Raw genomic sequence first — 24,550 nt, forward strand, 5'->3', positions numbered from 1 at the left:
CACTATTAGGGGTTTACTAGAGGCTTTTGAAAAGTTCCAGAGATGTAGAGGAAAGGATTGCAAAGATGATTCTGGATAGGAGAGAAAGTAACAGGGTAGTAGCTATGGGGGACTTAAACTTTCCAAATATTGACGGGAAACACTATAGTTCGAGTACTTCAGATGGGTCCGTTTTTGTCCAATGCATGCAGGAGGGTTTTCTGACGCTGTATGTAAATCGGCCAACGAGAGGCGAGGCCGTGTTGGATTTGGTACTGTGAAATGAAGCACGACAGGTGTCAGATTTGGAGGTAGGTGAGCACTTTGGTGATAGTGACCACAATTCGATTGCGTTTACTTTATTGATGGAAATGGGTAGGTATATACCGCAAGGCAAGAGTCATATCTGGGGGAAAGGCAATTATGATGCGATGAGGCAAGACTTAGGATGCATCGGCTGGAGAGCAAAACTGCTGGGAATGGGAACAATGGTAATGTGGAGCATGTTCAAGGAACAGCTACTGCGTGTCCTTGATAAGTATGTATCTGTTAGACAGGGAGGAAGTAGTCGAGCGAAGGAACCATGGTTTTCTAAAGCCGTTGAAACACTTGTCAAGAGGAAGAAGGAGGCTTATGTAAAGATGAGATGTGATCGTTCAGTTAGGGCGCTTGAGAGTTCCAAGTTAGCTAGGAAGGCTCTAAAGAGAGAGCTGAGGAGCCAGGAGAGGACATGAGAAGTCTTTGACAGGTAGGATCAAGGATAACCCTAAAGCTTTCTATAGATATGTCGGGAATAAAATAATGACTCGGGTAAGAGTAGGGCCAGTCAACGACAGTAGTGGGAAGTTGTGCGTGGAGTCAGAGGAGATGGGCGAGGTACTAAATGAGTATTTCTCGTCCGCATTCACACAGTAAAAAGACAATGTTGTCGAGGAGAAAACTGAGATACAGGCTACAAGACAAGAAGGGCTTGAGGGTCATAAGGAGGATGTGTAGGCGATTCTGGAAAGTGTGGATATAGATAAGTACCCTGGGTCGGATGGGATTTATCCTAGGACTCTCTGGGAATCTAGGTAGTAGCTGGGTGAGCCTTTGGCTTTGATCTTTAAGTCATCTTTGACTACACGAATAGTGCCAGAATACTGGAGGATAGCAAATATTGTCTCCTTGTTCAAGAAGGGTAGAGATAACTACGGTAACTGTAGACCAGCGAGCCTTACGTCTGTTGTGGGAAAAGTCTTGGAAAGGTTTATAAGAGGTAGGATGTATAATCATCTGGAAAGGAATAATTTGATTAGAGAGAGCGAACATAGTTTTGTGAAGGGTAGGTCGTGCCTCACAAACCTTATTGAGTTCTTCGAGAAGGTGACCAAACAGGTGGATGAGGGTAAAGCAGTTGATGTGGCGTATATGGATTTCAGTAAAGCGTTTGATAAGGTTCCCCACGTTAGGCTATTGCGAAAATACAGAGGCATGGGATTCAGGGTGATTTTGCAGTTTGGATCAGAAATTGGCTAGCCGATAGAAGACAAATGTTGGTTGTTGATGGGAAATATTCAGCCTGGCGACAGTTACTAGTGGTGTACACAAGGACCTGATTTGGGGCCGCTGCTGTTTGTCATTTTTATAAATCACCTGGAGGATGTTGTAGAAGGATGGGTGAGTAAATTTGCGGATGACACTAAAGTCGATGGAGTTGTGGACAGTGTAGAAGGATGTCACAAGCTACAGAGGGAAATAGGCAAGCTGCAGAGCTGGGCTGACAGATGGCAAATGGAGTTTAATGCAGAAAGGTGTGAGGTGATTCATTTTGGAAGGAATAACAGGAAGACAGAGTACTGGCCTAATTGTTTAGCTTATTGGTAGTTTGGCGAGCAGAGAAATCTCGGTGTCCATGTCCATAGATTCCTAAAAATTGCCACCCAGGTTGAGAGGGTTGTTACGAAGGCGTGCGGTGTGTTAGCTTTTATTGGTAGAGGAATTGAGTTTCGGAGCCATGCGGTGATGTTGCACTTGTACAAAACTCTGTTGCGGCCGCATTTGGAGTAGTGAGTGCAGTTCTGGTCGCTGCATTATAGGAAGGATGTGGAAGCATTGGAAATAGTACAGAGGAGATTTAAAAGGATGTTGCGTGGTATGGAGGGAAGATCTTACGAGGAAAGACTGAAGGACTTGAGGCTGTTTTCGTTAGAGAGAAGGTTAAGAGGTGACTTAATTGAGGCATACAAGATGATCAAAGGATTAGATAGGGTGGACATTGAGAGCCTTTTTTCCTCGGACGGTGATGTCCAGCACGAGGGGACACATCTTTAAATTGAGGGGAGAGAGGTATAGGACAGATGTCAGAGGTAGATTCTTTACTCAGAGTAGTAAGGGCGTGGAATGCCCTGCCTGCAACAGTCGTGGGCTCGCCAACACGAAATGCATTCAAATGGTAATTGGATACGCATATGGACGATAAGGGAATAGTGTCGATGGGCTTTCGAGGGGTTTCACAGGTCGGCGCAACATCGAGGGCAGAAGGGCCTGTACAGCGCTGTAATGTTCAATGTTCTATGTTCTATAACTCTGCCCATCTCCCTACCAGTAGGTAGGGAGTAGGTCCTGACCCGTTGAGATCAATCAAAATGCATTACCTCACATTTATCTCAATTCAAATCAATCTGTCATTCATCGTCCCTTTGGCGCAATTAATCAAGATTCCATTGTAGTCCTAGATAACTAATATAAATAACAAATAACAGTGGACCCAGCACTGAACCACGAGACACACCGCTGCTCACAGGCCTCCAGTTTGAAAAACAATCCTCTACAACCACAATTTTTCTTCTGTCGTCGAGTCAATTTTGTATCCAATTGGTTACCTCACCCCGGATCCCGTGAAATTTAACCTTATGCGTCTCATGTCAAAGGCCTGCTAAAATCCATGTAGACAACCTCTACCTTCATCTACCTTCTTGGTTAACACTTCAAAAACTCAATCAAAATCGTGAGACACTCACAGAACCATACGCAATGTCCCTAATCATCTCTGCTCTCTAAATGCCTTTAGATCCCGTGTCTCTGAATAACTTTTAACAATTTACCCACCACAGGCTCACATGGTCTATAGTTCCAAGGAGTTTCCCTGCGTCCCTTCTTAAACAAAGGCACACTTGCTATCCGCCAATCTCCAGGCACTTCACCTGTGGCTGTCGATGATTCAAATATCTCTCATAGGGGACACGCAATTTTCTCCCTAGCCTCCCATGCGTCTTCGATGCATTTCTTCAGGTCTCGGAGATTTATTTACCTTGATGCGCTTTAAGACTTTCGGCACCTCAGACTTTGTAGTATGCACACTCCTCAATGCATCACTATTTATTTCCCAACGTTCCCTAACACCCACGCGTTTGTGAACAGTAAATACCAATGATAATTAGTCATTTCGGATCTCATCTAACTCTTGTTTATCCGCACATAGCTCTTCTTGTATATTGTTAAGAGGCCCTAGTCGCTATCTCGATGCTCTTTTGCGCTGCACATGTTTGGAGAAGCTATTTCGATTATCCTTTGCCTCATCGGCCAAAGCAATATCATGTTCCCTTTTTCTCCTCTTGATTTCTCTCTGAACGCTATTCCGACAACGTCTATACAGTTACAGGGATCCACGTGACCCCAGCTGCCGATGCATGTCATATTCCTCTTTGTTAATTTTGACCAGGGCCTCAATATGCCGATTCATCCAGTTTTCCCTACTTTTACCAGCCTTGCCCTTCACTCTAAAAGGAATGTGCTTACCCTGAACCCTGGTGAATATACTTTTCAAAGCTCACCACATACCAGCCGACCCTTTGCCTGCAAAGAGACTTCCCCAATCAACTTTTGTAAGTTATTGCCTAATACCATCAAAATTGGCCTTGCCTGAATTTAGAATTGTAACTTTTGGAGTTGACCAATTAGTCTCCATAGCTATTTTAAAACTAATGGAGTTATGGTCACTGGTCAAAAAGTGATCACTCAGTAACACGTCTGTCACCTGTCCTCCTTTGTTCCTCAGAATATGTCACGTTTTGCCCCCTCTCTAGTCGGGCCAGCCACATATTGAATGAATACACTCAACGAATGTCTTTACATCTGAACGCCTAATGCTAAGACTGTCCCAGTCAATGTTGGGAAATATAATGTCCCCAACTATCATCACCCTATTGTTCTTGCAACCACCTGTCATAGACTTACGTATTTGTTCCTTAATTTCCCGTTGCATATTTCGGCGACTGTCGTACAATGCTATCAAAGTGATTTCTCCCTTCTTATTTTTTAGTTCTACCCTCATAGCCTCATTGGACGAACCCTCTGATATATCCCCTCTCGGTATTGCCGTGATATTTTATCAAATTAAAAACGCAAAACCCCTCTTCTTTTACCTACTTTTCTATCTTTCCTAAGGCATCTGTATCCTTGAAGATTGAGCTGCCAGTCCTGCCGCTCCCTGCGCCATATTTCAGTAATAGCTATAGTAAACCACTCCCATGGACCCCTCCATGCCCTGGTCCTTCTGCCTTGCCCGTCAGGCCTCTTGCACTGACATAAATATGCGATAATCTGGACTTCCCTTGCTCTCTGCCCTGGTTTCTCAGACCATTTGTTCATCAATGTTTCTACACTGCCCCAGTCTTTTATTTCTCTTCGCCTTACTGGACTCATTGGCTGAGTTATCCACTGTCTCTGCACTCTGTACTGTGGACCTTTTTGACACTTAACGTTGGTTTCTCTGCCCTTCACTTTTCCCCTTACTACCTTTTGTTTCTGTTCCCACTTTACTTCCTCCAACTTGCTGCATTGGTTCCCTGTCACTTGAGTTTAAACCTCCCGACAGCACAAGCAGACACACCCGCTATGTCATGGGTTCCTGTCCTGCACAGGTGAAGACCGTGCAGTTTGTACTGGTCCCATTTCCTCCAGAACCGGTTAAAATTTCACAGGAAATCGAATCCCTCCCTCTTGCACCATCTGACGGTAGGGGCCTCACGGTAGCATGGTGGTTAGCATCAATGCTTCACAGCTCCAGGGTCCCAGGTTCGATTCCCGGCTGGGTCACTGTTTGTGTGGAGTCTGCACGTCCTCCCCGTGTGTGGTGGGTTTCCTCCGGGTGCTCCGGTTTCCTCCCACAGTCCAAAGATGTGCGGGTTAGGTGGATTGGCCATGCTAAATTGCCCGTAGTGTAAGGTTAATGGGGGAATTGTTGGGTTATGGGTATACGGGTTACGTGGGTTTAAGTAGGGTGATCATTGCTCGGCACAACATCGAGGGCCGAAGGGCCTGTTCTGTGCTGTACTGGTCTATGTTCTATGTTCTATCTCTCAAGCCACGTCATCATCTTACCTATCCTGATATTCTTACTATTACTAGCACGTGTCACTGCTGGCATTCGTGAGATTACGTCGTTGAAGGACCTTCTTCTTTGTTTAACGCTTAACTCCATAGATTCAGTTTGTACGATGTCATCACGTTTATTTACCTATATCTTTGGTGCCGATATGCTCCATAACATCTGGCTGTTGACCCTGCCTCTCCAGTAAACTTCCTTGGCACTTCTACCAGAGAGTAAACAGCCCAGTCTCGTTTGCCTCCTCAGAAACACCAGTCATTTCCCCTTACCATTGAGTCCCTCATCACTGGAGCTCTAGCACCCTGCTTCCTGTCCTACTGTGTAGCAGAGTTAATCACGGTGCCATGAAGCTGGCTGTGGCCATATTCCCATGTGAACGAATTGCCACAACAGTATCCAAAATGGTACATCTGTTTTGGAGGGAGTAACTGCAGGGGGCTTTTACTGCCTTCCTAGTCTTCGTCTGTCTGCTGATCATGCGTTTCCTATCTTCGGCCGTAATTTTTAACTGCGGTAACACCAAATATTCTTCCATCAGAAAGAAAATGCATTTTACCGGGATTCCTATTATTGGCCGTCAATTTTTCCCCGTCAATTAGTAACTCCCTAGTTCATGTTGCAACAGTCGCTGTTGTTCGTTGACACATAATATGTCTCTTATGTCTGTTGTGCATACTTGTGCCAAATGCGATTTTGTAAGTCTGTCCGCATCACATCAACAATATTGCAATCGTTAGCACTCTCTGCTACCTCGTCCAAAAAGCTGAAGTCAGCTGGACAAACATGGATTTCCAGTTATTTCCAAATAACTGTCATTTTACCTGAATTACCTTTCCAAAAGAGTTCCAACACCCTAGTTAATCTGACTTGAATTTTGCTGCAGGGCTTTGTACTGTACAGAGAAATAGTATGAAATTCAACCTCAGCTCTTCATCTTTTTAACATGGAAGCATTCCCTAATCTCTCCAAAATCAATTTGATCACCTTTTCTCAGTTGTATATCTGTAGAAGTTCCAAAAAACTGCTTATTTTAGCTGCCAGATTTTAGTCTTAATCCCTGTTTGTTTATTTTCCTTCCTGTCTCACTAACCCTCTAATTTGACATACTATGCCGACTTCTCCATTTCAAGGGAGATTGGTAGTTACGATCAAAATTTTGTGTACGAATATTTTTGCTTGAAGTTTGGTACATCTTTCACCCCCCCCCCCCCCACCCCCACCCCTTTGAAAATGGGTAAATTCAGAGCTCTCTGGGAATTTGATTTGTCTCTGCGTTGTTAGTGCCAGCATTTCTGGAGTTTGTTCTTCCTGGATAGGTAAAGCTGCCTGTACTGATCAGACTCACGCTATTGCCTTTTAGAGCAGCTGAGGATACTGGGGGGTTGACAGTTGTTGGTGCAATGCCTCTGGAGCAAAATGTAGGTCGTCTGGACACGTCAGCCGCTTTTGTGGAACGAGCCGGGGAAGAGAATGCACAGAGTGCGACCAGGTTGAGTAATCACTGGCAATAACCAATTTCCGAACCATTGTCTCTAGTGTCTCGTCCGAGCATTTAGGTTCCCTCAGGTTGAATGGATTGCCACAGATTTAAATAGCATTTACGTCACTTTAATGATTCCAGTATTTTTTCATGCATGTATGTCAATATACGGAATCGCGTCGGGTCATTGCTATCAAATGCATCACAGAGATTGTCACGCCAAAGTGATCAGAACCGTCATGGAATATGGAGAATGTGACAGATGTTCCATCGGGAAATGATTTATCATATTTAAAGATCTAATGAGTTACCGAACGTTGGCTAAAAAAAATCGAGAGGTCTCTTTGTTTCCCATGTGGAAGCCATTTCTTTGGTGAAATTATAGACACTAAAATGCTATCTGTTCTCTGAGACATTTATTTTGTGTGTACCGAGTTGTGACGATTTGGCTTCAACTCACGATGGTTTTCATCGTTATAATTTGACATCCTCACAGCTCTATTCGCCAAGGGCCATGCCAGTTCGCTGCGGAAAATTTATGTTGCAGCGTGACCATCCATAGGAAATTGGGGCATTCCTGTATTTGCCACTCTGATAGTTGAAAACTGTTGGTTTCGTCGTACTTCTGAGGAAGTGCGTGTTGGTCCTGCTTCCTGTGATATAATGTGCGCATTTTGTAGCGAAATGTTAACTCTAAATGCATTTTTAACCAACCACAATCCTGCTGCAGTGTGCAGAGGTCTTCTAATCAGTTGTCCACTCCCATTGTTCTCTTGATCCACATGTTTGCTGATTGTTAAATATTCGGTATCTTCTAGTGCTGTCCCCTCCCCCGCCCCCCTCCACCAAATGCGGATAACCTGTTCTCATTATCCATTCCTCGGAGAGCAAACCGAAAAATCCAGGATTTAAATTTCCAAACAATTTTATTGTTTTCTTTATTGCGGTCAGTATTGAGAACCATTGAAATTCGCTAGCGCGATATGTGCCCTGCAAAATGCATTACCTCCCACTTCTCGGAGTCAATTTGATTTATGGCTTTTTTGCTTTCTCAGTGTCTTCATTGACATCGTTCTGCAATTTAAACCTTTGTTGAAAAGCCACTGTCAACCACAGATGCGCACATCACTTAGCCATACCTTTTCTATTTCTATCCAATTCTGTCACAATGCAATACAATCAGGAAGATTCTGCAGTTCTAACCAAATTGTCTACAATTCAATTTACTCTTCTATTTGTCTTTGACTCAGGTTTCTCGTGCATGTGCACAACATCACTGTGTTCAATAAATTCAACCATATTGTCACAATGTATAGCGAATCAGCAGATTAGTTATGCTGGAAGTTTGAAGAGAAAACATAAAATGCTGGGAACATTTATCTGGACAGGCATCTTTGTCAAGAGGAAAATGTAATGTCAACGTCCAAGGAAACGGCAACGACCAGAATGTTTTATCCTTAGTCTCGTGGTGCAGGCACTACCTGGCGTGTTGAATATATCCACTGTATATATTAGGCTTTCATTTAATTTAATGATATTTTTTTCGGGAAATGATTTATCAGGTACTTTCTTGATTTTCTTCAGTAAATAATATTTTGAACCCATCTTTCCCCCTGTCTATTCCCACTGAAGAGGCTGCACTGTTTAATCTGGTGTTTCTTATATTACCCGGGCCAGATCCCAGTGACAACTATGAATTACTGTTATAAGTCTACAATATTTCTATCAGTACATCGAGCATATTATATTTCCCCTTGTTCGGCGCATTTGTGCGTAATCGCTGAAAGGTGTTGGAAATCGCCTCGCTCTCTTTTCTTCACCTTCATCCATTTTTAATCATGTACAGACGTATATTTTAGGCCTTTTTCGTCTTCCTTTGGAATTTCCCTTTGAATTATCATCTTCCGACCCAATTGCTGAACCTTCCAAATTATTGCGAGGGAACTTTCCTGAAATACATTGTGTCTGGATCTATTGACATTCGTCCAGTACAGCATTCACACTTTCACACTGTGACACAGTGACCAGCACTGCTGCCTAACAGCGCCAGGGACCCGTGTTCTATTCCAGCTTTGGTCACTGTTTGCATGTGCTCCCAGTATCTGCATGGGCTCCCTCCGGGTGCTCCGGTTTCCCCCACAGTCTAAAGATGTGCATGTTAAGTGAATTGTTCATGTTAATTTACCCTTCAGTGTCGAAAGTTTAGATGATGTTACTGGGATAGGATAGGAGAGAAGGCCTGCGGAGGGGAGGGGGAGGGGGCATGCTTTCAGACGCGCGATGGTCCGAATGGTCACCTTCTGCATTGTTTGTATTCTGTGATTCTGAATCCCCAGTCCGATTAAATTAAACTCTCCCTCAGTATCAATTTTCCAGCCATGTAGTCATGGTTACTATATTTTTATAACTGTGCTGAAAACTGTTTATAATCAGGGTTGAGCAATAAATTACTTTGCATGACGTTTTGCTTTTAATTCAATGTCATGGCTCTCTTAATTTGTCCGAAGAAACGATTGATTATTGTTTTTGCCAATATGGACCACGCGGTCTGGCTCTTCAATTTGCTCCGATAAAACGCCTCTCAGTTGGCCACCATAATCTATCGCCGCAGAACAACCGTTCGGAATAAAATAAGAATATCCTAGTGTAACACCTGCAGCACATTAAACACATTTTTGCTTCCGCAACGATCAAATCTATTATCCCGAATAATTTTCATTTCTCCATCCTCCAACAACAATCATGAAGCGTAATGACAGTGTATTTGAGGTACCGCGGCTGTCGTGAGTGTAGGTTTGTTTACATTTCCAGAGATGTCGTGCGTCTCACTATTATTATTACGTGCTGAAATATGATACCTGCAGAGTGTGCTCCTAAGAGGGCATTGAACACGTTTAGGAAATTATCAGTTCGGAACTTTACTGAAATTAACGATTTCCTGAAAATATGCTTCACATCATGGGAGGGGTTTCTTCGGCCAGCCAGGCGGCCAATACGCTTTCCCATTCTGAACAGCCTCACGCCATCTGTAAATCGCACGGTGTGGTTACACGACCGGCGCAACAGAAAATCCCTTCAGCCGAGAATCACGCCGCATGTGTTTTAGCATTTCTTATTTGACGGAATTTCTACGTAATTAGATCTAACATTCAGTGATTAAGCATTTCTCTACGTTGTTTTCCGGATAATGCTTCCACCTCTCTGTTGGAATTCAATAATGTCCAATCTATGGAAGAAGCGAAACATCAGTTTTCCTCCATCATTGTAGCATTCAAATAAAATGTCGATTGTTATTCTTGTGAATGAATTCCATCTAACGGTCAGGCATATGATGAACACTGTTCTGAGAAGCCGGTGGGCAGTTTTTTTTCAGCAGAGGTTAATTTTACAAAGAAGGATGTCCATTTCTGTCCATTTCTCTTTCGATTTACACTGTTGTTCATACTGTACTTGATTAATGCTGCTTGGATATCCGTTTGTAATTTAAATTGACATAAACCACATGTTTTCGGTTGCAATTAATTCTTCGGATAGCTTTTTCTTGGACTATCTAACTCCTGGTTGCCTTTCAATGTTTGGAAGTAAATGCTATTTCGATGCAAACGTCATGACTACAAGCTCAGAATCGAGAACGATGGTGAAGATATGTTTCATTTGAAGAAAACAACGTTCTTTGAACAGAACAAAGAATGCGTCAGTACCTTCCATTGCTGCTTTAAAAAAAACTCGTAATGCAAATAATTTACATAATGCTCAAATATGATTTTATTTTATGTTGCACAACAGAGGAGGAAAGCAGAAATAAAGACAGAGGTGCGTACTGAAGAAAATTGTCCTCATTTTTTTCATGATTGTTGAATGAATAACATTCAATACCGTTCGCTTTTCCGCGTTTTGTTAGAACTGTGTACGTTTGCATCACAACGACAAAACATAGCAAATAGACTGCATGCACATACATCACATTTTACAGAAACGGGCTCGAAATATGCGCCCCATTGCGATAGGTACGGGCGTCATCAAACCAGCTTTTCGAATCTGTGATCCAGACATCTTGGACGAGGGATTATCACATAAATATTTCGTTTATGGGGTAGCTTGAGAGTGGTAGACACCGGTAACAATTTCAAACATTCGCAGCCTATTAGTTACACTGGTCTAAGTTAAGTACTAGTATAATAAAACCTTAGAAATAGAAACAGTGCGCGGCATGGTGGCGGAGTGGTTAGCATTGCACACTCACCGCACCGAGGACCCGAGTTCGATCACGGCCCCGGGTCATTTCCGTGTGGAGTTTGGATATTCTCGTCGTGTCTGCGTGGGTCTCACTCCCAAAATCCAAAGACGTGAAATGTAGGAGGATTGGTCACACGAAATTGTCCCTTAATTGGAAACATTAGAACAAAGAAGTCTCACAACACCAGGTTAAAGTAGTACTCTGGACAATGAAGGAGCAGTTCTCCGAAAGTTTATGATTTCAAATGAACGTGTTGGACTATAACCTGGCGTAATGAGGCGTCTTAATATGTCCACCACAGTGCTGCGCCAGCATGTATAGATCATGAAACATTAGAAGAAATAGGATCAGTAGCAGACTGCCCTACTCATTGCATTGAGTCTGGTCCATCATTAAAAACAGTCATAACTGTCCCTTTGCCTCATTACATTTTCCCGCCCACTCCCCATAATCCGTTAATTTGCTGATGAACCAAAACGCAATTTTATCCTTAAACATGCTGAGCTAGCAAATGACTGCAATACGTGAGATTGCACGGAAGAACAAATGGGGCTGGTTCAGCATGGGATTGGTTTAGCTCAGTGGGATAGACAGCTGGTTTATGATGTAGAACAAGCCCAGCAGTTCGGGTTCAATTCCCGTACCAGCTGAGAATTCTGAATGCACCCTCTGTATACCCAAACGGAGGCCTGAATGTGGCGACTAGGAGTTTTCACAGTAACTTCGTTGCGGTCTTATTGTAAGCCTATTCGTGACAATAAAGGTTTTTTATTGATATGATTGAGAGCAATACGATTTTAATCTTGGAAAGCCCATATATGACAGTAACTTTTATGAATCAAGGTTATAACCGACACATCATTCTCTCAGGCTGTGTACAGATTGCGAGCAGTGTTAATTACGTTGTCAGGTCTCACCAGTGTTATTCTATTTTAGACCTGGAACGAATGAAAGACAAGATGCGAGACGTAGGTGAGTTCGCAATTCGCATATTTTTTTAATATACATTTAAAGAAACCAATTCATTTTTTTCCATTTAGGGGACCATTTAGAGTGGCCAATCCACCTAACCTGCGCATCATTTGTCCGTGGGAGTGAAACCCACGCATATACGAGGAGTACGTGCAAAGTCCATTTGGAGAGTGTCACAGCGCGGTCAAGTAGCAGTGCCACCCTCTATCCATATTGCTTATTCCTTTAATTATTATCTCAGTACATATCCACGGACTGTTGCTGATTTCAAGTTGCTATGATGGACGGTTGAAAGCGAGAACGAAGCTGTTTGCATTGATTTTCAATGATACTGATTTGTATAATTATAGTAAGTCGAACTACTTATTCCTATTTTTAGCTGTATTTTCTTAATTTTCAGCGACGACAGTCACCCTAAACCAGAGTAATGATTGAGACTCTGAAATGTTTTTACTTTTCTTCTCGATAGTATAAATTCCAAGCAACCGATTTTCCTGCCAAAGATCATCCTTTTTGAGTTTCGAACGTATCTTGCTACTATACATGATCCTCATTGTATTGGCTATTTGAAAAGTTATGTTGCGTTAGATAAAACTAAATCGCAACTGGTCTTTGTTCATGCTGCAATGGACACCTTGTTTTTGCGCTGTTCCCCAAGAAACACCACCCTTCCGGGTGAAATAAATCTAGAAGCACACTAAGGATAATTTGAAGAGCGTGGGATATGGAGCACCATCGTAACCTCCATCGCATGTCAGCCGCATTTTATTTGGTATGCTTAATGTTTTGTTCCTCATTTTGGCGCAGTACGCAACCTGTCTGAAACATTCTCTATCATTCTAACTCTTCCCTTCCATTCTGTCATTTCATTTACATCCTCTTGCAGTACTCTCTTGCAAATGCTCACGGAAGCTCCCTGAGTAACCATTGTATTCCACTTCGGAGTGTATCCACATTATTTAATTGGAAGTGCTCGGCGATTTGTTTTCAAATGTGTGCTTCACTTGTAATTATTGGATGTTATCCTACGACTGATGTATAGGTTGAGAAGGTCTTGCATTACCGCATAAGAGTATATTTTCATGCACAGGAATTTCAAATTGAACGGGTACATCAATTAAATCGGAAAAGTGCCACGGCTTATGAAGATTATTTATATTGAATGCAATGTCAGTTTTTTCAAACAACAAAAAACACATTATCAAGTACGTATACGTTCCCTCTTCGGCTTCACTTTTGAAAACACCTGTGATGACTCCCTAAATTCTCAGTTATGCAAGCATACTATTAACATAACTGCCGCTTGCCTACATTGTCCCTCAGCAAACAACTCACTTAAAAAATTATATCGTCTCCTCTTTAACACAAACCTGGTATCCTTAAGTAGCTTCTCGTTTATGTAATTGTGTCCTCTTATTCATCTTATCTCACGTTGAAGTAGACCCTCAGCAAAACTCCCACAGGGAATAGGTCAGCACCATTCAGTTCTGACCATCAGTATTTTCGATTTGGTGTACAGTTTTCATCACTCAGGTACTGACGAATCGGGATCAAATTTGTTACCATATTTAATCACGTCCACATGCTTTACCCTAACAAATTCTCACAGAATCGGTGACTACGCTGGTTTCTCAAAAGTCCCCAAACTTGCAAGTTGATCGCGAACAAATGATCACAGCTCGCATAACACCACGGAATGATGAGAATGTTCTGAGGATGGAAAAGTGTCATGTTTTGTGGAGCTTCTTAGGATATCCTTTGCAATGTAAAAGTGCCAATTTTGGAGGATGCGACATTGCGAGCCAAAAATCAGCAATCCCTCTGCTTTCGTTAAGCTTGAATTTAGAAAGCAAATAAGTAAATTAACCAAACATGTCACTGCAATAATAGGAGAAGAAAGCCAGGGTAGGAAAGGGGACTAGCGAGGAATTCGGTTGTTTTAACAGGAAGTTTGTATGGTCGGATTTAGAGCTGCACCGGTCTCAGCTTTACAGTTGAAAACACAATGATTACATCAACACTGCGTCAACTCAACAAGGGGCTGGTTTAGCTCACTGGGCTAAATCGCTGCCTTTGAAAGCAGACCAAGCAGGCCAGCAGCACGGTTCGATTCCCGTACCTGCCTCCCCGGACAGGCGCCGGAATGTGGCGACTAGGGGCTTTCCACAGTAACTTCATTGAAGCCTACTCGTGACAATAAGCGATTTTCATTTTCATTTTTCAACTCTTCTTGTAAGTGGGCGAGGACACTTCTGCCTTTTTTTCCATTGGGAGGAATATCCTCCAATTGACCACACATTTCCTATCAGTTAGCTGGGATGAGAGGGAAATGTTTTCTGAGACACAGGGGGATAGGCGCCCATTTGAAACAAAACCTCCCATGAGGAGGTGAGGAATATTGGCAGGAAAACGTAGCGAACTTCAATAAGTTGAATGAAACATATGGACGTTGATGATATCATGATTTCTGATGGAAGAGACAGAGGGGCACCAAACCTTAATGGTCAAAGTAAACGAGAAAGCTGCAGAGAGTAAACTATGCGGAACTCAACTCATGCGGTCATTTATTATTTTGTGACACTGATTTAATGTCTGCCTCACCAGGTCAGCACTGTTAACGTCGTCAGCCCCAATCTCCCATTCAGCATGAGTCTGCCTCACAATTCCTGTGGGAGGCGCCCGTTCTACAGCGCATCCCTTCGTAATTTCACGCCGTAGTTAACTCTCCATGAAGCTTAGTAATGCATGTGCAACTCCTCGATCGGAAGGGTGGGAGATATTTTTTAATTACCACACACGATGATTGACATGGTCATCTTAGATTAAATTAGAGTTTACTTGGCATAGCTTGCCAGACTGGAAAAATTACAAACAAATCACTATCTGCAGAAGACGCACTCAATTGAGACACCAACTGTTCATCTAGTATTACCCCGTGTAACCGACTCCATTTGAATTGCAGCCATGTAACGACGTTCAAAAAAGAAACGTACCGCCCTTCAGCACTCATTGTTCTGAATCGTTTGATTGCGCAGAGAAGGTGGCTACATACGTAGCATGCAGTGATGTTACGATTACATACCCGCAATCACAGTACCCGGGAACATGGTAATTAATGTTAATAACCGAACCGTCAAGTGGCAGAATTGTACGCTCCACATCAGCTATTATTTAGGAGCGTGGGGGTGTGTGTGTGGGGGGGGGGGGGGGTGGGGGGTTGAGCGTCACAACAAATCTATGGGATCCCCTTATCCTTCCCACCCACCATGACCCCACAAAAACTTTAAGAATGGTGACAAAACAAACGAAATGTAACCCATTCTTGCCCGAATTGAAGAGTCCAGGTCGACAGTTTGTTACCTCATGGCGGTTTACCATCGAACAACATTTGTTGTGGCCGGAATATTCAGTTGATCTCACGGAAGTTCACAATTTGATCCCAGTCAGGAAAGGGTGCGTTTCTATGGGTCCTCGCCTTCTACGTTTTCGCGAGGACTTATTAAAGTCTAGTAACCTGCGGAATTCCTCCGTTCTGGACTTTTCCCCAAGACTCGAGGCGGCTTCGAATCCACCCCATACGGTCTTTCTGTAGCTCCATAGTCTTGGCCGCATGAAGTAACAAGGATATTATCTGAGGGATCGTGCGACATTTCTTCGACTGTTGACCGTGGCTTCAGGGACAGGAGAACCATAGGCCAATTATGCGGCCGGCAACTCACTTTGAGGTGAGTGTTGCTCCAGATTGGAGGACCGAAGACCGAACTACGGCAACCTAATGGCCAAACAAGCTTTTCCTGAAAACAATTGTTCGAATCTGACACAAATCTCACATAAACGTGGAATATTGTCTTCTTACCTGACCACTGCAATGTCATACCAGTTTATTAGCCTCACATTACCTCCCATTAACCTTTGCGGACTTTTGGAACTGAGCGCACCGAACTTTACCGAAAACAGGTGTGAAAACGTCCGAAACGGGTTTCGACGTCATACGTCCGCCATACTGCTCATAGCAGAGAGGGAAAAGTCCCGAATATGGACTGAAAAACCTTGCCTATTGTGCGAGAACACCATCTGTGACGTGCGCTTGCCTCTATTGGAAATCTATTATCGTCCTCGCGACCACCCAGCAAGGACGGGCCGAGAGGTTTTAAATTTTGCTGCGGATGCGTCACATACGCGCACGACCTGTTTTTGAACACCCCGTCATATTTGTGATACTGACGCTGTGCTAATAGAGAAATACAGCACAGAACAGGCCCTTCGGCCCACGATGTTGCGCTGAACTTTTGTCCTAGGTTAATCAAAGAATTTTGGACAATTTTTCGTGGCCAATCCACCCAACCTGCACACCTTTGAACTGTGGGAGGAAACCGGAGTACCCGGAGGAAACCCATGCAGTCACGGGGAGGATGTGCAGACTCCACACAGACAGCGACCCAAGTCGAAATCGAACTTCGGACCCTGGAACTGTGAAGCAATTGTGCTATTCACAATGCTACCGTGCTGCCATTAAGAAGTTAACCTACACTTCATTATTCTACCCTAATCCATGTACCTATCCAATAGCTTGAAGGTCCCTAACTTTTCAGACTCAACTACTTCCACAGGCAGTACATTCCATGTCCCCACTACTCTCTGGGTAAAGAACCTACCTCTGACATCCCCTCTATATCTTCCACCATTTATCTTAAATTTATGTCCTCTTGTAATGGTGTGTTCCACCCGGGGAAAAAGTCTCTGACTGTCTACTCTTTCTATTCCCCTAATCATCTTATAAACCTCTATCAAGTCGTCCCTCGTCCTTCTCCGTTCTAATGAGAAAAGGCCTAGCACCCTCAACCTTTCCTACTCTCCATTCCAGGCAACATCCTGGTAAATCTCCTTTGCAACTTTTCCAAAGCTTCCACACCCTTCCTAAAATGAGGCGACCAGAACTGCACACAGTACCACAAATGTGGCTTGACCAAGGTTTTGACCAGCTGCATCATCACCTCACGGCTCTTAAATTCAATCCCTCTGCCAATGAACGCCAGCACACCACAGCCAATCTTCACAGCTCTATCCACTTGAGTGGCAACTTTCAAAGATCTATGAACATAGACCCCAAGATCTCTCTGCTCTTCTACATTGACAAGAACCCTACCGTTAACCCTGTATTCTGCATTCATATTTGTCCTTCCAAAACGGACAACCTCACACTTATCAGGGTTAAACTCCGTCTGCCACTTCTCAGCCCAGCTCTGCATTCTATCTATGTCTCTTCGAAGCCGACAACAGTCCTCCTCACTATCCACAACTCCACCAATCTTTGTATCATCTGCAAATTTACTGACCCACCCTTCAACTCCCTCATCCAAGTCGTTAATGAAAATCACAAACAGCAGAGGACCCATAACTGGTCCCTGCGGTAAACCACTGATAACTGGGCTCCAGGCTGAATATTTGCCATCCACCACCACTCTCTGTCTTCTATCGGTTAGCCAGTTTGTTATCCAGCTGGCCAAATGTCCCACTATCCCATGCCCCCTTACTTTCTGCACAAGCCTACAATGGGAAAACTTATTAAATGCCTTACTAAAATCCATGTACACTACATCCACTGCTTTACCTTCATCCACATGCTTGGTCACCTCCTCAAAGAAGTCAATAAGACTTGTAAGGCAATACCTACCCCTCACAAATCCGTGTTCACTATCCCTAACTAAGCAGTTCCTTTCCAGGTGCTCAGAAGTCATATCCCTCAGTACCCTTTCCAATACTTTGCCTACCACCGAAGTAAGACGAACTTGCCTGTAATTCCCAAGGTTATGCCTATTCCCTTTTTTGAACAGGGGCACGACATTCGCCACTCTCCAATCCTCTGGTACCACCCCTGTTCACAGCGAGGACGAAAAGATCATTGCCAACGGCTCTGCAATTTCATTTCTTGCTTCCCATAGAATCATAGAACATAGAACATAGAACATAGAACGATACAGCCCAGTACAGGCCCTTCGGCCCTCGATGTTGCACCGACATGGAAAAAAACTAAAGACCATCTAAACTACACTATGCCCTTATCATCCATATGCTTATCCAATAAACTTTTACATTCCCTCAATGTTGGAGAGTTCACTACTGTTGCAGGTAGGGCATTCCACGGCCTCACCAACTCTGACCTCTGTCCTATATCTATTACCCCTCAATTTAAGGCTATGTCCCCTCGTGCTAGCCACCTCCATCCGCGGGAGAAGGCTCTCGCTGTCCACCCTATCTAACCCTCTGATCATCTTGTATGCCTCTATTAAGTCACCTCTTAACCTTCTTCTCTCTAACAAAAACAACCTCAAGTCCATCAGCCTTTCCTCATAAGATTTTCCCTCCATACCAGGCAACATCCTGGTAAATCTCCTCTGCACTCGTTCCAAAGCTTCCATGTCCTTCCTATAATGAGGCGACCAGAACTGTACGCAATACTCCAAATGCGGCCGTACTAGAGTTTTGTACAACTGCAACATGACCTCATGGCTCCGGAACTCAATCCCTCTACCAATAAAGGCCAACACACCATAGGCCTTCTTCACACCCCTATCAACCTGGCTGGCAACTTTCAGGGATCTATGTACATGGGCATCGAGATCCCTCTGCTCATCCACACTACCAAGAATTTTACCATTAGCCAAATATTCCGCATTCCTGTTATTCTTTCCAAAGTGAATCACCTCACACTTCTCTACATTAAACTCCATTTGCCACCTCTCAGCCCAGCTCTGCAGCTTATCTATGTCCCTCTGTAACCTGCAACATCCTTCCGCACTGTCTACAACTCCACCGACTTTAGTGTCGTCTGCAAATTTACTCACCCATCCTTCTGCGCCCTCCTCTAGGTCATTTATAAAAATGACAAACAGCAACGGCCCCAGAACAGATCTTTGTGGTACGCCACTCGTAACTGAACTCCATTCTGAACATTTCCCATCAACTACCACTCACTGTCTTCTTTCAACTAGCCAATTTCTGATCCACATCTCTAAATCACCCTCAACCCCCAGCCTCCGTATTTTCTGCAATAGCCGACCGTGGGGAACCTTATCAAACGCTTTTCTGAAATCCATATACACCACATCAACTGCTCAACCATCGTCTACCTGTTCAGTCACCTTCTCAAAGAACTCGATAAGGTTTGTGAGGCATGACCTACCCTTCACAAAACCATGCTGACTATCCCTAATCATATTATTCCTATCTAGATGATTATAAATCGTATCTTTTATAATCCTCTCCAAGACTTTACCCACCACAGACGTTAGGCTCACCGGCCTATAGTTACCGGGGTTATCTCTACTCCCCTTCTTGAACAAAGGGACCACATTTGCTATCCTCCAGTCCTCTGGCACTATTCCTGTAGCCAATGATGACCTAAAAATCAAAGCCAAAGGCCCAGCAATCTCTTCCCTGGCTTCCCGAGAATCCTAGGATAAATCCCATCAGGCCCCGGGGACTTATCTATTTTCACCTTGTCCAGAATTGCCAACACTTCTTCCCTATGCACCTCAATGCCATCTATTCTAATAGCCTGGGTCTCAGCATTCTCCTCCACAATATTATCTTTTTCTTGAGTGAATACTGACGAATAGTATTCATTTAGTATCTCGCTTATCTCCTCAGCCTCCACACACAACTTCCCACCACTGTCCTTGACTGGCCCTACTCTTACCCTATTCATTCGTTTATTCCTGACATACCTATAGAAAGCTTTTGGGTTTTCCTTGATCCTACCTGCCAAAGACTTCTCATGTCCCCTCCTTGCTCGTCTCAGTTCTCTCTTTAGATCCTTCCTCAGTTCCTTGTAACTATCAAGCGCCCCGACTGAAACTTCACGCCTCATCTTCACATAGGCCTCCTTCTTCCTCTTAACAAGAGATTCCACTTCTTTGGTAAACCACGGTTCCCTCGCTCGACCCCTTCCTCCCAGCCTGACTGGTACGTACTTATCAAGAACATGCAATAGCTGTTCCTTGAACAAGCTCCACATATCCAGTGTGCCCAACCCTTGCAGCCTACTTCTCCAACCTACACATCCTAAGTCATGTCTAATGGCAGAATCCTTGGATATATCCCGTCAGGCCCGGGAGACTTGTCTCTCCTCAGGTTTTTCAAAACGCGCAACACATCTTCCTTCCTGACAATTATCTCCTCGAGCTTATCAGTCTGTTTCACATTGTCCTCTCCAACAATATGGCCCATCTCGTTTGTAAATACTGAAGAAAAATACTTGTTCAAGACCTCTCCTATCTCTTCAGACTCAATACACAATCTCCCGCTACTGTCCTTGATCGGACCTACCCTCACTCTAGTCATTCTCATATTTCCCACGCCTGTGTATAAGGCCTTGCGGTTTTCCTTGATCCTACCTAAAAAAATTTTCATGCCCTCGCTTAGCTCTCCTAATCCCTTTCTTCAGTTCCATCCTGGCTATCTTGTATCCCTCCAGCGCCCTGTCTGAGCCTTGTTTCTTCAGCCGTACATAAGTCTCCTTCTTCCTCTTAACAAGACATTCAACCTCTCTTGTCAACCATGGTTCCCTCACTCGACCATCTCTTCCCTGCCTGACAGGGTCCTACATATCAAAGACACGCAGTATATGTTCCTTGAACAAGTTCCACATTTCACTTGTGTCCTTCCCTGACGGCCTATGTTCCAACTTCTACACTTCAATTCTTGTCTGACAGCATGGTATTAACACTTCCCCCAATTATAAACCTTGCCCTGTTGCGCGCACCTATCCCTCTCCATAACTAAAGTGAAAGTCACAGAATTGTGGACACTACCTCCAAAATGCTCCCCCATTAACAAATCTATCACCTGCCCTGGTTCATTACCAAGTACTAAATCCAATATGGCCTCCCCTCTGGTCGGACAATCTACATACTGTGTTAGAAAAGCTTCCTGGACACACTGCACAAACACTACCCCATCCAAACTATTTGATCTGAAGAGTTTCCACTCAATGTTTGCGAAGTTGAAGTCACCCATGACTACTACCCTGTGACTTCTGCACCTTTCCAAAATGTGTTTCCCAATCTGTTCCTCCACATCTCTGCTGCTATTGGGGGGCCTATAGAAAACTCCCAACAAGGTGACTGCTCCTTTCCTATTTCTGACTTCAACACATATTACCACAGTAGACAGATCCCCCTCGAACTGCCTTTCTGCAGCTTTTATACTATCTCTAATTAACAATGCCACCCCCTACCTCTTTTACCATCCTCCCTAATATTGTTGAAACATCTATAACCAGGGACCTCCAACAACCATTTCTGCCCCTCTTCTATCCAAGTTTCCGTGATGGCCAGCACATCGTAGTCCCAAGTACCGATCCATGCCTTAAGTTCACCCACCTTATTCCTGATGCTTCTTGCGTTCAAGTTTACACACTTCAACCAATCTCCTTGCCTCCAAGTACTCTCCTTTGTCTGTGTTACCTTCACCACTGCGTCACTATACGCTTTGGCATCCCGAAAATCGGCTTCCTCAGTTGCTGGCCTACAAATCCGGTTCCCGTTCCTCTGCCAAATTAGCTTGAACCCTCCCGAAGACTACTAGAAAACCTCCCTCCCAGGATATTGGTGCCCCTCTGGTTCAGATGCATCCCGTCCTGCTTGTACAGGTCTCACCTTCCCCAGAATGCGCTCCAATTATCCAAATACCTGAAGCCCTCCCTCCTAAACCATTCCTGCAGCTACGTGTTCAACTGCACTCTCTCCCTATTCCTGGCCTCGCTATTACGTGGCACCGGCAACAAACCAGAGATGACAGCTCTGTCTGTCCTGGCCTTTAATTTCCAGCCTAAATCCCTAAACTGGTTTATTACCTCTATACCCTTTTTCCTACCTACGTCGTTGGTACCAATGTGCACCATGACTTCTGGCTGCTCACCCTCTCCCTTCAGTATCCTGAAGACACGATCCGAGACATCCCTGGCCCTGACACCCGGGAGGCAACATACCTTTCGGGAGTCTCGCTCGCGACCACAGAATCTCCTATCTATTCCCCTAGTCATTGAATCTCCTATTACTATTGCTTTTCTATGCTCCCCCCTTACCTTGTGAGCCCCAGAGCCAGACTCAGTGCCAGAGACCTGGCCGCTGGGGCCTTCCCCCGGTAGGTCATCCCCCCCAACAGCATCGAAAACGGTATACTTGTTTTGAAGGGGAACGGCCACGAGGGATCCCTGCACTGTCTGCCTGTTAGTTTTCTTCCCCCTGACTGTAACCCAGCTACTCTTGTCCAGTACCTTTGGTGTGGCTACCTCCCTGTAACTCTTCTCGATAACCCCCTCTGCCTCCCGGATGATCTGAAATTCATCCAGCACCAGCTCCAGTACCTTAACACGGTCTCTGAGGAGCTGGATCTGTGTGCACTTCCCGCAGGTATAGTCAGCGGGGACACCAGTGGTTTCCCTCACCACCCACATCCGACAGGAGGAGCATGCAACTGCCCTACCCTCCACCCCCTCTTACTTTACATAATTAGCTGCCCTGTAGACCAACTGGACCTCTGCCCTCTCACTCTGCTTCCAGTCAGCTGTACTCTAAACTCCTGGCTCCATGCTCTTTGATATATATAGGGAATTGAATGTCAGGAGCACCTTACTCCCTCCTTACCTAACTCCCTCCGTCACCAAACTCTCACTGTCGCACTCAAATGCCACAAGTTCAGCACTCTAGTGCAAACAAAGTCTGCACTGTAACTAGCTCCTATTTATGCTGTGCCTCTAGCCTCTGAAAAGTGGCCTAATGCTATTAACTAATTAACAAGCTCCAGCTGCAAGTAAGTACAAGTAGAACCCCGTTTGAAGCTGATTCAAATATTCATCTTCTTATAGACCAAACAGCAACTTTTAAGTTAAATAACTAAATAAAAGAAATACTAGACTTTAAATAAAAATGAACCCTTATACTCCCTCAGTCACCAAACTCTCACTGTCGCACTCAAATGCAACAAGTTCAGCACTCTAGTGGCTCTTATGAAAGTTACAAATAATATACTATATGTGCAATAAAGTGATAAACTGTTCGTTCCCTCTTTCTGCTTTTTGAAGCTTTTCAAGTACACTTGTGGCCGGAATTTGGCAATTAACGTTTTCCCTTCGCTGATTTCCGGGCGGTGTTGAAGGCTTCAATGGGAAATGTGACAAGCGCCGAGTGCATAAAAATCCGCCGCCAGCTTGCCGCGTGCCACCGGGATATACGCGGCTTTGGGAACCGGAGAATAAGGGAGAACGTTTGTAGGTAGCAGATAGTTAACAATAGACTGGCTAAGCGCGCAGACAAGTAACACGTCTCATTCATTCCGACAAGTGAGAGTTAATGCAGTGCGCTTGGACAACTTGTGCAAACGACTGCCCAGTAAATCGCCCAGTTTACGTCAGCAAGAGAACCGGACATTTGTAAGACGCCTTCAACGAATAGAAGCGTGCGGGGCAAGGCAAAGAGAAGAAGATTTCTGCGAAAATGACTTGACGTGACAGTAGAGCAAATGGCTGACAACCTAGAAAAATAGAATGCCTGAAGCAGCGCCTCAAACAAGGAAGATTAGTGAACGATTGGAGGGCGGGTAATTACAATGCTCCGATCGGAAAATGTGATTACATTATTCCCGCCGGCAGCGTGGAACCACCAGCATGTGGGCTGGTTACAATTGTAATTCTCGTTGTCAACGGCAGGAAGACAGAATCCCTCCGCAAGATGCAATTAGCCGTTGCACACTGACGTGAATGCACTGGGACTGCTAGCGAGAGAACTGTAGAAAAGGTGCATGAAACAGCAGGTGTGAAGTTGGGAGAAATATCTGCGGAATTTGAGATCAACGGAGCAATATTCTTCAGCAATATTTCATCAGAGTGTAAATTTCTCCACATGCCCACAGCAAAAGTTAATCAGTACTACAGAGATACGAAATAAGTTACTTTGTAGCATCGGACTAGCAGTGACAACAACTCTAGTGCCGAGGTACAATCGCTTCAACATGAAGAAACGCTGCAACGAGATGTCAGCGAGGAAGAATTTGGAGCAATCTCATGCAGACACAACTGTCATGCTCGCACCTAGAACTTTAACATAAGCTGAACGGTGCCACGCCCAATTTAAAATAAAAAGAAAATACACCTTGATATTCTCTTTGTTTCGAAACATTCTAATCAGTACCTCTCTGGGAGAGATAGGGCGACGGGTACTAGCCCCTTGAAAGTAGTTTGCTTCAACCGTTTCAATCGGTTCAATAGCTTCTGGAAAGGATTACATTTTTTCTGCACATTTATTTTATGAAAGTTTAGTACACGCAGCAGCAGTTGATGTACGCCATTGGTGTGATGAAAGGAGCTTTAAACCCTTGCAAACATTTTGACGATGCAAATGCAAAATGTTCGCTATTGCAGTTTCATGGACATAGGCTCTGGATATCAACGACTAAGCAGCGACATCGAATCTTACAGGCAGCGTCCCTCTCGAATCAAGGAAACTACCAA

General features: G+C 44.2%; 1 protein-coding gene across 1 annotated transcript in view; it reads left to right on the forward strand.

Annotated features, from left to right (window-relative positions):
- LOC119976524 (golgin subfamily A member 4-like) overlaps window positions 1-24,550 on the forward strand; it is a 1,176,663-nt gene that overhangs the window by 607,640 nt on the left and 544,473 nt on the right. The window contains exons 88-89 of the mRNA XM_038817077.1: window positions 10,617-10,643; window positions 12,004-12,039. Of these exons, the coding sequence (XP_038673005.1) occupies window positions 10,617-10,643; window positions 12,004-12,039 (63 nt within the window). The remainder of the gene's footprint in view (window positions 1-10,616; window positions 10,644-12,003; window positions 12,040-24,550) is intronic.

This window comes from Scyliorhinus canicula, chromosome 13, assembly GCF_902713615.1.
Source record: "Scyliorhinus canicula chromosome 13, sScyCan1.1, whole genome shotgun sequence".
NCBI classification, from domain to species: Eukaryota; Metazoa; Chordata; class Chondrichthyes; order Carcharhiniformes; family Scyliorhinidae; genus Scyliorhinus; species Scyliorhinus canicula.